This window comes from Populus euphratica, unplaced genomic scaffold, assembly GCF_000495115.2.
Source record: "Populus euphratica unplaced genomic scaffold, PopEup_1.0 scaffold243.1, whole genome shotgun sequence".
NCBI lineage: Eukaryota > Viridiplantae > Streptophyta > Magnoliopsida > Malpighiales > Salicaceae > Populus > Populus euphratica.
In genome coordinates this window covers 65728-79846 of record NW_011500122.1, presented here as the reverse complement: position 1 = coordinate 79846, position 14119 = coordinate 65728, and the positions used below count along the sequence as shown (strand labels likewise).

The following is a 14119-nucleotide window of genomic DNA, read 5'->3' as shown; positions in this document are numbered from 1 at the left end:
ATTACAGGGTTTATCATATTGGGTTTGGTTGGGTAAACCATATACTAAAATCTTGGCCACATCAACTAGATTTTACCAAGTTAATATGTGCTTTAATTTAACTAAAATTATAGTTTTGATCAAGCTTTGGATCCCGAATTTCTCGGATCAATCTGTCAAATTAAACCTAGTTTAAAAACCATGCAGTATATATCTTCTTATTTACTGTTATTACTAATTAGATAGCCCATACTATGCTGTGAGACAACTATTTTTTTGAGCATAGAAAAGATATCAAAATGATGCAAATATTTTTCAAAAAGAAAAAAACATCTAATACTCTAATCCTTAAGTTAGATAAGGTTAATAAATTCAGTTAATTTAATAACATAATTTAAAAATAAGATATCAATAACAAATAAAGGGGGAAACAACAATGATTCAATGCAAATGATGTATGTTTTCTAATATTATAAAAATATATATGTACAATATTCATCAAATGTCTTAATGATCTTATTTGTACACTATTCATAAAATATCTAAACTTCAATTTTTTTAACTAAAAAGAAAAAAAAAAGATGCTTATGTTTTTAAAGGAATAAGATAAATTTGATAATTAGGTTAAATCTTAATTAATGTAATAATATGATAAAAATACGAGGCAACAAAAAAAAACTAGAAAATAATTTTGAATGAAAAAATTGAAAAACATATAAGACCAAAAAAATATTATAATCCCCGTTAACTTTTCAAATCCCAATAAAATAAAATAAAATATTATGCAAGGGTGTGCATATTAAAAATCTTATAAAAAATCAATTACAAAAAAATCAATCCATATAATTAAAAAAAAAAAACATTCACAGATGAATCATAGCAACCATTTTAAAAATCAAACATATCCATTATCACAAAAAAAATACAATGTAAAAAAGTTAAATAAGCGAAAAAAATCACAAAAAAGGTTTATTAATGAAATCATATGCTAAAAAATATTTAAAAAATATTTATCTATGTCAATTAAAAAAATGACACATTGTTCGTTAAGCCTAGAATCTAGCTGCTACTATGACTTGAAAAAATAAGGTTTTTTTTTAACTCAAAATCTCATTTTCCACTTATTTTTTACCTAAAACACTTAAAAAACAATCTAAGAATCTTGTTAAACCAATCCATTGACTTTAAAAACACACACACACACACATAAAATATTTGGTCCAAAATCCAAAATTAACCTAAAATCTAAAAATTCCTCAAGTCTAGATTTGTTTTTTTAGGTATTTTTAAGGTTAAAAAATAAAAAAACTTAATTATAACTCTCTCTCATCATATAGAACCATCTAATATAAAAAAACACCTATTTTGATAGTTGGAATCATTATTAATGAAAACTTTCTCTCTCTATACCGGAATCCTACGACTTCCTCTTTCTCTCTTATAACAAAAAAATTGAAAAATAACAAAAATAAAATTCAGCACCAAAATAGAATTTGTAAAAACTACAGGGACCACTAAGCTAATATCTTAAAAAGATAGGGAATAAAAATGAACTTCCATAACAAACTTCAAGCATGCCCTATATTCTATCTGTATTTTTCATTTTAGTCTTCTTACTTTCAATTAAACCCTCCCTACTTAAAGATATGCAATTTGATACTAATTTTGGCTCAAAAATACTAAATTACACAATATAAAAGTTTAGAAATCAAATTTTTTTTTTTAAAAAAAAATGCTTCAATCACAATATTTTATTAGAGAGTAAACAGTAAACAAAAAGGTTGATCTATTTGAATATATTATATAAATAATACAATGTATTAGATTTTTTTATTTTTTATTTCAAAATATATATTTCCACTTTTTAGTTTTCTTATATTTTAATTTTAAAAACATTAAAAAAAACACTCAAAAATCATTTTAGGGACTTTTCAATTCAAAGAACTTTGAGCGGAAAAAAAGACTTTCAACCGCTTTACCATGTCAATCCTGCGACACGTTCATCCACAAGTAACTTTTTGTAATGCACAGCTTGGTTTAGTTTGGACCCACTCCCGGATTGAGTAAAGAGAAATGGCTTCAGCTCCACGAATGCCTCAAAAGCATGGCCCCTCCCATCATATCCACTTGAGCATTTGCTTGCTTCAATGGGGGAGGGGGGGGGGGGGGGACCAAATGTCTTTTATCTTACAAAAAAACTTGAGCCTTCTACTCCACCATCATGGCTTTAAATCTTGCTTTTTTGGGTGGTTCTAATTGTATTTGTTGGCCTTTGAGAGCATAGCATCATGGAAGTTTTCTTGCCCTTTTTTGGATTCACCCCACACGCACACCATAGTTGGTTTGCATGCTCTGGCCATACTGATCGATCCTCCTCTTCTTCCAAGAAATCAAAAAAATGGCCTATTCAAGGAATGATATTGGCACCTAGAACTTCATTTGGAACTCTCTTTACCCTTTTCAAGGATCCATCAAACAGTCAAGGTGTAGGAAAGAAGGAGGGATACTTTATAACCCAATTGATTATCTAAGGTACAAGGTGGCATATATTCATCCAAGTTTAGTTCTGTGAGCAAAAGAAAAGAGAGGAGATAGGGTTTAATTTTAAGATCTTTCCCCGTAAATTGATATTTGAAAAGCAAATCTTAGTTCAAATTCTCAGTTTCTTTGCATATATGCATAAACTGTATAATCATTTGAATCCCCATGTATGATATTATGACATTATGAGATGTTGGTTTATGTAAGAAGTGGATTCATTCTCCAAATTGTTATATATCACTTCTAAGTTCTAATAAAACGTGAATGTTGCCATATGGGTATTTATTATAAGCCTGAAGAAAACCATAATCTTGATAAATAATCAAAAGATAGTTCTACGATTGTATAATTTTTATTTTTTAAATTATTAAAGTGGATCCATCCAATAACATGTAAATTTAAAAATTTGCTTTTAAATCAAGTTGTGAATTAAATAGATCAAATCTATATAACTTAGCAAATCAACTCGTGATTTGATTTACCTGATAATTCGAGTAATATTTTATCGAGTTAATTTCAATACTTTTTTTATCTAATATAAAATTATTTTAATTTTAAAAAACTAAAACAACTTTTTTATAATTATTTTGAATTTGCCTATCTAACCCGTAACCTGTAACCGAACCATGTCCAACAACTATGTTAAGCCTTTTTTCTCTTTGGGTTTGCCATGACGTCCATACCTCTTTTTTTTGTTAGGTTTGGAACTTTGCAAAAACAAATTCTTGTAAAGCCGCTGGGTAACGACTCATGCAGATGACTAAAGTTGACAGAGGTCCGAAGAGAATGGATGGGCATTGGGCATCTGATTCCAGGCCGTATTAAAAGTAGCCCATCGTTGTTAGTGAGCTGCAATTTTGCAACAGACAGAGTTAACCTACAAAATTTGGTGAAAATTTTCAAGACATATAAGAACAAAATATCAAAGTTATAAGAATTGATTTGGGTTCAATCGGGCTTGAAATCCCAGTAATGGACAAGAGGGTTAACTTGATGTAAAATTTAACTTTAAAAAAAATCAAAATAATATTGTTTAATAAAAATAACTAAAATATTTTACCAACCTGGATCGACAGGTCACCGGGTTAATTTATTAAACCGACCACATCTTATAAGACTAGAAAAATAGTAAGGTTATCAAAGTATAGTCATCGGGTTAATTTACATAGCCGACCACATCTTGTAACACTAGAAAATAGTAAGATCACCAAAGTATAGCCTTTTTGGTTTTTACAATTAGCGTGTAATCTCAGGTTCGAGTCCTTGGTTGCTCATATGATGGCCACTGAAGGCTTACATGGTCGTTAACTTCAGGGCCCGTGGAATTAGTCGTGGTACGCGCAAGTTAGCCCGGACACCAAAGTTAATCTAAAAAAAGAAAATAGTAAGATTACCAAAGTATAGCTTTTTTGGTTTTTACAATTAGCATATTTTTATTATAAGAAGAGGTTATGGTGAACAGGTGCCTAAAAGTGTGTTGTACAAACCCCAATAATATAACAAATTAGATCGAGAGCTATTACCTAAAACAACTACAAAACTTGAGTACATCTAGGAGCTTCACTGTTTTATATTAACAATGAAGCTCCTTTTCTTTCAATTAAGTTAAGTTTTTTTTTTTTCATTTTTTTTAATTTTATTTTATATTAATTTAATTATTATATTTTTTTAATAATTATTCAAGTTACTTTGAATTTAATTTGATTAATTAAGTTAGTTGGGTAATATCAGGTCAACTTTTATATGGTTTAATTTTAAATTCGAATTAGATAAGTAATTAGGTTGAAATATTTTTTATTAATCTCATTATTTTTTTTAATTTTCTTTTATTTTTTTTAAATTTGACCAAATTGATTGAGTCATTTCATATCAATTTTAACATAATTTAATTTTCAACTTAAATTAAGTAAAAGGTCAGATCAAAACATTTTAAAATCTTATTTTGGATGAACTTTTATATGGTTTAATTTTAAATTCGAATTAGATAAAAAATGGGTTAAAATATTTTTTCTTAATTTTCTTTTATTTTTTTCAATTTGACCAAATTAATTGAGTTATTTCATACTAATTATTCAAGTTACTTTGAATTTAATTTAATTAATTAAGTTGGTTGGTTAATTTTGGATGAACTTTTATATGGTTTAATTTTAAATTCGAATTAGATAAGTAATTAGGTTGAAATATTTTTTATTAATCTCATTATTTTTTTTAATTTTCTTTTATTTTTTTTAAATTTGACCAAATTGATTGAGTCATTTCATATCAATTTTAACATAATTTAATTTTCAACTTAAATTAAGTAAAAGGTCAGATCAAAACATTTTAAAATTGATTTATATTTAATAACAATATCATATAATTTTTTTATAATTCATATATTTTGTTTTTTTAATTTTATTTATTTGACATTGCCACAAAGGATCTAGTGCTTAAAGCACAGGGAGAAGGGGGGATAAAACATAACTCTAGGCCAGAACAGAGTAATCCTAGAACCAAGAGCGTCACTGTATGGTAGGCTCACGGCTGTCAACCTTGCCGGGGTCACTTTCTGATAAAAGCTATTTGCAGCTAAAGGATTAACAACTCAAGTTTTTTAACATGGTGCTTTTTAGAGTTGTTAAGAACTTTACAAGATTGGTGGACCTAAAAGCTCGGCTATTATGTTAAATTTCATATCTTTCTCTACTTTATACCTTTCAGTTCTCTTTTTTTATTTATTTAATTTGGATATGCTTACAAACAGTAAGTTCTTTAGCCTATCTTTTTTCTTCCTTTCTTTGAAGAGAAATCGGTTTGAGACAGAGAGAAAGCTTTGACTTCTTTGCCTTCCAAAGATTATTTTCCTCTGTTAGGTGAGTTTTGAAAATATTGGTCAAGTTAAACAACTTACAAGCAAACTTGAAACATTCTTTGAACTTTGAAAAATTAAGGAAGGAGGGTATTTTCAAAGGGGATATTGATGGGAGACCTGAAGATCCCCAAATGTGTGCACCATAGGCATCTGATATTTATGAGTATCTGGAGGTCAAAAATGGTTTTTTGTGATGTGATCAGTGGAAATGTAATTAGGGTTTGTGTGGTTTAATTAATTTATGGGATTAATTTATCAGGTGGATACCAAAAGAAGGGAGAACAAGCAAAGACATGAGGAGGAGGTTCATAACTAATTTGCTATTGGTTGCTTTGAGGACATAACATGTGACCTAGTATAAACAACAATGCTCAAACACGAATCCATGCAAGAAATCAGTTTAAATAGTAATTTTGTTAGAGAAATATAGTGATTTTATTAGAGATATCAGAAGCTTTTCACTGTTTGTCAAAAAGGAGAGAGGAAAATGATCTATTATTTAACGAGGATGTCGCATATCATACACTAGTAAATGATTTTCAGTTAAAATAGCCAAACATTGAAGGAAAAACTCAATATTTAGGAAAATATTTTTCTCAATAAAATATTTTTCCAAATGCTGATTATTTTTCTGGAAACAAACACCCTTCAGGTTATAATATTTGAAGAAGTAATGCCATCATATTAATTAGTATTATCCAAATCATAAACAATGTGTCAGTTCAGTAGATCCTCACTTTAGGACATGTGTCCTATGTCCCCTAACACAAAAGGGGCAGCAAACACTTTACCATCATGTAGTTCATCCTGTTGAGGGGACACCGACCACTCAAATCTCCAATCCCATGGGAAGCCCTTCTGTGATCCAATCTGCTATTTTTTTCATCGCTCTTAACAGTGTAGTTCCTTGGGGAATGTCTTTGTCAGGGGAATGTCTTTGTCAGGTGAGGACAAGAACAAGGTAGAAAAAAAGAGAGATGATTAACAATGACAGAAAAGTTAGGACAAACAACAGTATTCAGAGATTTTTTATTAGCACACCATGGCCCTTATCTTATATTCCACCAATAGAAAGAGATAAACAAAGTAAAAGCATTAAACTTTACTTCTTGGAGGAGACATTCACTTCGGCTTGATGCTTCTTTTACCAATTACTTTAACCCACGCATGCCTAAATACTAACCACGAAAACAAGAAACGCTTCTCATCTTGTATTCAAAAAGAAATCCAATCCACCATCAGCTTTTCACACGCAAAGACACAAATCACTTGTTCAACGTTATATCCCGGCTGTCTACTCAAAACAGCCTCTTGTCACTGCAACATATTGCCAAAACAAGTCAAAATTGGCTACCAAGAAGTTTCCTAGGTTTCATAAATGTAATAGTTGAAGATGCTTTAGTGCTTCTTCTTATGACTTGAATGGAATCTAAACCGCAATCAACCTACCAATACCAACTTCACCAAAATGTTCCAGGTCTGATTCACAAACAAAACTGCAACTTACCTGCCAAAGTACCATAGCTTTCTGTATTGAACATAGGAAGAGTACATAAAGGTCCTTGAGTTCATCTCCATTTGAGCCTAGCAGACCACATACTGCCAAATGCTATCCTGACTCCCGACCTGAGAAAGAATAAATCCCAGAACCGACAGAGATGATCCAGCCACACCACCTTCCACGGTTTAATTTGATGTTGAATGCACTTTCAACCATAATCTTTTTACTTTCATCCTGACCACACTAAGATAGCCCATCAATCCTTCATCTCCCTCGTGAATGCAAGAGTATAAATATACATAGCTTTGATTGGCCAAGATAACAGGGGCACATCGCACATTATAAGGAGAGGTAGGCATGCAACTCTTAAGAAACAAGCTCTGGGAAACTAAACCACCAGTTGTGAGACAAAAAAGAACATTCAAGAACAGTTGCTAACCAATATTAGAGAAAAGCACAACACCACTTCCCCCGACACAAGCAATTCTAGAATGAAATGCTGGAGCAACCACCTTTAGAACACAGCATGGCAGTGATCAGTGAACAACAGAGCAACAGATAACCACATTTCTACCAAAACATTTGGACTCAGAGAAAACCAAGTTACAACAACCAGAATTCTTTAGGAACACAAGAAAAACGCATGAAAACTTTAACATCTATCTTAGAAATCAACAAAATCACCAAGAGAGCTATTGTAAATCAAGACATTGAACATCACAGATAAGACTTTATCACATCTTATCAAATCTTTCAATAGATTCATACCTGCAAAATACATTAAACAAAGTAACACAAGACCTATGGTACTGAGCAAACTATTAGTATACCACGGCATGTCATTTTCTACATAAATGAATAATTTTATCATATAAACTAGAGTTCATCCCAATCCCATGAACTTGCGGTCTCAGTGAAAAACCAATAGCAACCCAAGCAACGTCAAAGAGAGAATAAATTGAAGCGTACAATCAGGAAAATAGCGCAAGTACTAGGAGACACGGTAGGAAGGGACGACAGCAAAGATGAGGTAAATTGTTGAACATGGCCAACGAGTTCAAAGTTTTATATACTAATTAATACCATCTAAATCAACCATTCAAGATTAAATAAATCCTATTAACATTGAACTGAACCAGTATAGCTACCATCTAAATCACTCATTCAAACTTAAAAGGATCCGATTTAACATATTATAACAAACAACCTGCATAGCTACCATCTAAAACACTCATTCAAGATAAAAGGATTTGAATTTAATACATTAGAACAAACTAACAGTATTCCATTGTTTCCTTTTGCATTGCAACTATCTTCAATCCCAGTATTTGACAGAACAGAAACAGTTGCCATATCAATACCGAATCAGATACTCCTTTTGCCAAAAAAAAAAAAAAAAAAAAACCTTCAGCGTAAGAAAAAAGGTTAAAAATTAAAAGCGGATTGGAGACAAAAAATTTCCAATTTGAAACCTTTGCAACTACAACCATTAAATTTCAGAGATTTGACTTATTAAAAAAAAAACATATATCATATTCCCTATCAAATCTCTGATCCTTTTCTTTGTACAGAAAACTATCCAACAACCCAAATAAATCCATGCCCACAAAACAAACCCCAAAATTCACCTCCATCCCTCCAACACTCTTCACCATCCATCTATAATCTCTTCATGCTACCCCCTACAACTTAAATTTTGCACCAAATTAGCTGCATTCCTTCTAATTTTTTCATTCTCATCATCCAAAAACCCAACACAAATCTCCAACACCCCATCTTTTTTGGCCTCTACACGCATTTCTTCTGCAAAACTACACAAACAGTTCAATGTAAAAAGCGCACATTGCACGCCTCTTTCGCTCCCATTCCTAATAACCTTAACCAAAACTTCCAAACACCCATTAACCTTCCTCATTTCCTCCCTCCCTTCCTTACATTTCACCAACAAACTCAACACTTCCACCGCTCTTTCAAGCCCCATCCCACCAATTTTCATCAAAATTGGCACAGCTCCACACTCCACAGCACGCTTTCTATTATCAACAAATGAACAAATCGCATACAACGCAGTGGCTGCTTCTCTCACTTCACGCCCTTTTCCATTATATAGAACCCAAATAAGCGTTTTTATCGCATTCGGATAGGCTCCAATTGTGGCTTTGTTGACTTCCACAACAGCCAAACTTGTCAACATTGTGCAACCAATGGCCCGGGAACTTGGCGACCCGACCCGGATAACATTTATGACCCGACCAATTACACCTTCAGCTACAAGGCCCACCTTGTTATCATCATCAAGAGAAAGATTAAGGAGGAGGGCCAGTGCTTTCTCTTGGATCTCAGACTCGGTCGAGTCGACACAGTTTAAAATGGTTGAGACTGCACCAGACTCAGTGATTTGGCGGCGGAGACAGGGGTCAAGCTTGGTGAGTCTAGTGAGTTGACTCAGTGAGTGAAGACAGGACTCGAGAGTCGAAGATGGGGAAACGAGAGCGGAGATTAAGAACTGGGTTTGGTGTTTCTTCGATGGGTTCGGATTCCGATACGGGTTCGGGTCTGGTTGTGATTTTTGGATTGTAAAGCTGGAAATCAGGCTTCTCAAGGCGTGGTTGGGTATAAGACGAGGGTGTTCAGGCAAGGGGAGTTTGGTGATTGGACAAGTACGGTGGCCGGAGTCGAGCCACCGTTGAATTGAGGAGCGGTCAAAGGTGTGACCCGAAGAGAGAATAACCGGGTCGGACATGATTTCTAGTGAAATTGGACACTTAAAATCATCAGGGAAGTGTGTAGCCATGTTTTCGTGTCTCTAAAAAAAACTGGGTTTTGTTTTGTTTGTGTTTGGTTGGGTTTTTGAGTTAGTTTCTCCCACTAGAAATGTTGACTCGGTGAGTTTCTCTTTATAAAGGAGAGGGAAGGGGGGGTTTGGAGGTTTAGGTCCTTGAGTAAGGTGGGGTTTGTTGAATGACTCTAATACCCATGTAGCTTATCCAAATTTTCCCGAGGGATAAATTCATTTACAATAAACAACATTTTAAAATGCAAGTAATTAAATAAGTTGAACAAATCAATTTAAAAAAAATTGTTAAAATTAAATATGTTGATTAATCATAATGATTTCATGATTGTTTAGTATTGTAATAATAATTAATTTTTAAAGTGATTTTCACTTATAAATATATTAAAATAATATTTATATTTATTTTTTAAAATTTATTTTTAATATTAATACATAAAAATAATTTAAATTCTTTGAAAAAACTGTTTCTGGCGTGAACATGCACTTCGTTGTAATTATCTTCCAACTTAGAAAAGGAAATAATATTTGGGGACTTATAGGGGCAAATTAGGGATACAGCATGGGGTTAAGTTCCTTGCAATCTTATGTGGTTTGTCGTTTAGTTATCAGGAAACATGGTGGAACGGGGATTTTTGGGGCCTGCTTTTAATGAGGGCAGTTTTGGAAGTTAATGCATTTTCTCCTTTGCTAAACGGTCCATTGCCTTTTACCAATGGCTGATAATTAAAGAGGAAACAGAAGAAAACGTGTGAGAGATTAAAAATTTACGTCACGGTATAATATATAATTATATCTTATCTTAAAATATTAATCAAATACAATCTAATAATATGGATTTTAAATTGAAATCAATATTCACATTAAATGAATAGAAAAATATTAAAAAATAAAATTATAAATTTTTTTTAAAAAAAACTCAAGTAAATTTTAATGAATGTTATAAATCCATCTTAAACTCTCAAACCTATAATTCATTATAATCCTTATTTCAAATTTGATATCTGATTAATTAAATATAAAAAAATAAAATTAATTTATTTATTTAAAAATAAAATATATTAAAAAATCTAAATTTAACAAACACAAAAAAAAAAATAGAGGCAACTATAAAAAATCAATTGAGGATGAAACCAAGAAAAATCCTTAATTTCATAAATTATTCTAAATAAAAAATATATAATAAAAGAAATAAAAATAAAATTTTAAAAACAAAAAACCTCATTAATTTAATTTTTTTGAAGGCCAGGATGAAAATTAAATAGAAAAAAAAAAACAAAACATCAAATACGTCAAACCTAAAACAATTAAACTACACACACTATTTATGTAGAAGGAACGTCGAGATCCTTCGAGCCCCACCTTGGAAGCAAGGTTTTAGCCATAGTATAATGTTGCACGGGTTGTCTAAACCCAATGAACACTGTTCACATACTTCTAGTTTATTTATTTTTTATTTTTATAAAATTATTATGTTATTTTTAATGACATCCAATAATTACTAAAAAACTAAATATAAGATACAAAAAAATCCTTAAATCAAAGAAAAAATTAAATTCTAAAGATAATAATGAAATTTAATTATTTTAAAATTAAGTTAAAGACTAAAAAGCTTATAGACCAAAGTTTAATGTCTTTTTACCGTTAAATGTAATAAAATAATTACATCATACAATAAAAATGCAAAAAAATTATTTAACCCTATTCATTTTTATAATAATTAATGTACTTCATTGAAAAGACTGGTTTTCTCTAAACAAAACTAAATAATTTTGTCAATTAAAAACAAAATAGTAGTTTTATTGTGAAAAATGTATAATAAAATTGTAAGTTTTTTTAGTTTTTGTTATAATAAAAACTAAGAGATCAAAAATGAGTTAATTTTGTTGGATGAAATGTATTTTTTAAGAAGAAAAAACAATATTATGTTGTGATTTAGATTTAAAATCCCATTGATTTTTTTCCCCTTTAAATTTACGTGGTTTTGATTTTTTTTTTTTATGAATTAATCCAACTCATAACATATGACTTTGGATGTAACTTAGACCCTGTGATTATCAATATCTAAATTGAGTTTAATAACTATAATTATTATACTATCTTTGACACCTTAATAGAACTAGCTAGACTTGATGAATAATTTGTTACAATTTAAGGCCTTATTGAATAACTTAACGTTGTTGCCGATCGAATGGATGAACACCATCTTAATCCTTATTGAATTTTCGTTATATATCTTTGTTCACTTAAAGTTAATTTAGTTTGTTTATAGATAATAAATAAATATAATTACTTCAAATCCAGATTAATAAATAATAAAGTTATTATCCTAATTAGTTTACTTTGGATTAGCATGTAATAATTTTAACCACACATTTTCTTAGCAAATCAATTTTTAAAATGTATATTTAATCAATTAATTTAATTTAATTAAAAAATTATTTTAAAAAATAAATTTAATAATAAATAATATAAAAACCCAAGATAACTTAAGTTATTTTTCAAAATAATAAAAAATATTATAGAAAAAAATAAAAAATAAAATCTAATTTTTGATTAAATAAATGTTAAAGCATGAGACTTAAAAAATATGAGCTTTTTTTTTTTTAAAAAAAAGAAGTAAACTTAGATGAATTTTTCAAAGTTGAGTTAATCTTCCAAACTTGTAACCCATAAAATCCTAAACCATAATGAAAATATAATGAAGCCATGGAAACTAGTTCATATTTCTTTCCTTTTAAGGTTAATTGAATTATTTTATTGTGTTTAGAAGAGTTAAAATATTTGAAAAGCATTTCGATACTAGTTTTTTTTTTTTTTTTGCTTTTTAAAGGTATTTAAATCATAAATGACTTAAAATGAAAAAAGACTTTCTTTCCTTCCCTCAATTCATAAACGACTAATGAATTATGGAGAAAAGATTATATTACTTTTAAGGAGAAGTTTAATACTTTTTCTTGAAAGAGCAAAATTATTATTTTACTATTATAATTCACAATAATACATGTTTTAATATCTAATGAAAAACTTTAACAAATATAGCCTCTTCTTTTTTTTAATCTCACTTCTGTTGTTTTAATGAAAATTCTCATTTTTATCAAAATTTGAAAATACCTCAAGATTTTTTACAAGTTTAAGCTCATCATGATATAAACTAATAGGGTGATTATATACAATTTTGGCATGAATTTTCTTATCAACTATGTCATTATATATATATAAGCTGGTTACAAATTTTTATGAAAAAAGTTTTTCAATGCATTTATGTTGATTACTCAACAAAATATAAAATAAACTTATATATTTTTACAATTAATTTCAAATTTATACAAATATTTATGTTCACAAATAGCTTGAGATAAATTTAAATGTATTCAAACTTGTCTAGTTATAAAATAAGGGAGTGAAGGGAGGAAAAAATGTATACATTATATTAGTAATCCATATGCAATTTAATTTAGTATTCAAACTTGGTTAACAAACCATGGACTTCATTTTATTTATAATCACAAACACATTTGAAAAAAAACCAAAAAAAATAATTCTACTCAAATTTTGTTGACAAACTTACATGTAAATATCATCACAACCCATCATTAAGACAAAATAATAATAATAATTATATATCCCATTAATTTTCCCCTAAAAAACCAATCATTTGTTATTTCCCTTCCAATTAAATGCCGCCCATGCATTTGGTAGTCCAACCACAAGAATATCAAATGCCATTTCACATGAATATTCAAATAAATAATATATAATTTTCAAACAAAAAATTACACAAAAATGATCTTCCACCCTTACTTAACCATCATTATTTTATTTTTCTCTAAATATAGTTAATCACTACAATAAAAAAAAATATAATTATTGAATTTTACTTGATTTGACAGGTGTTGTATTGACTTGAAATCTTGTCCAAGCTATTTTTTTTTTAAATAATTAAATTTTGACTGGGTCAAATTCAAGTTATCTAGTAGATAGTCAATTCTTGATTACTTGAGTAGGATCTCACCTAATTAATTCTATTTTTTTTTTATCCGAAACTAGGTTTATTTCAATTTTTAAAATCAACAAAACAACATTCTTTAACGCGGCCCTGTAATCATGGAAAAATAAAATAAATAAATAAAAATAAAACACAAATAGAGAAAGGGAAAGGTAACGGGGCATGTGCTATCTTGTCACAGGTGTACAGAAATTAATGGCTTAGATTGATCTGGATAAAGAAAGCGATGGTGGGAAATTGATAATAACAAGTTGAAAAATTGCAGCCGACACGCTTGAAAGAAAAATTACAACTATATTCTTATCTTTTTCATTATTAAAAAAAGGACAGTCCATAATAAAAAAAGAACCAACGTGGTTCATGAGTTTTGTCACCTGTTCATATTGTGGCTAATTTTAACATTTCCTTGGACGTTTATATGGTTATGATTACGCATAGTGCCGC

At 29.7% G+C, this 14119-nt stretch overlaps 1 protein-coding gene across 1 annotated transcript; it reads right to left on the bottom strand.

Moving 5' to 3' along the window:
* Window positions 1–6032: 6032 nt before the first annotated feature.
* PUB8 (plant U-box 8) lies at window positions 6033–9779 on the bottom strand. The gene is made up of 2 exons (XM_011005074.1): window positions 6879–9779; window positions 6033–6688 (listed from the first exon to the last, which is right to left on the bottom strand). The coding sequence occupies exon 1, from the start codon at window positions 9664–9666 to the stop codon at window positions 8548–8550; it is 1119 nt and encodes a 372-aa protein (XP_011003376.1). The 5' UTR covers window positions 9667–9779; the 3' UTR covers window positions 6033–6688; window positions 6879–8547.
* Window positions 9780–14119: the final 4340 nt, after the last annotated feature.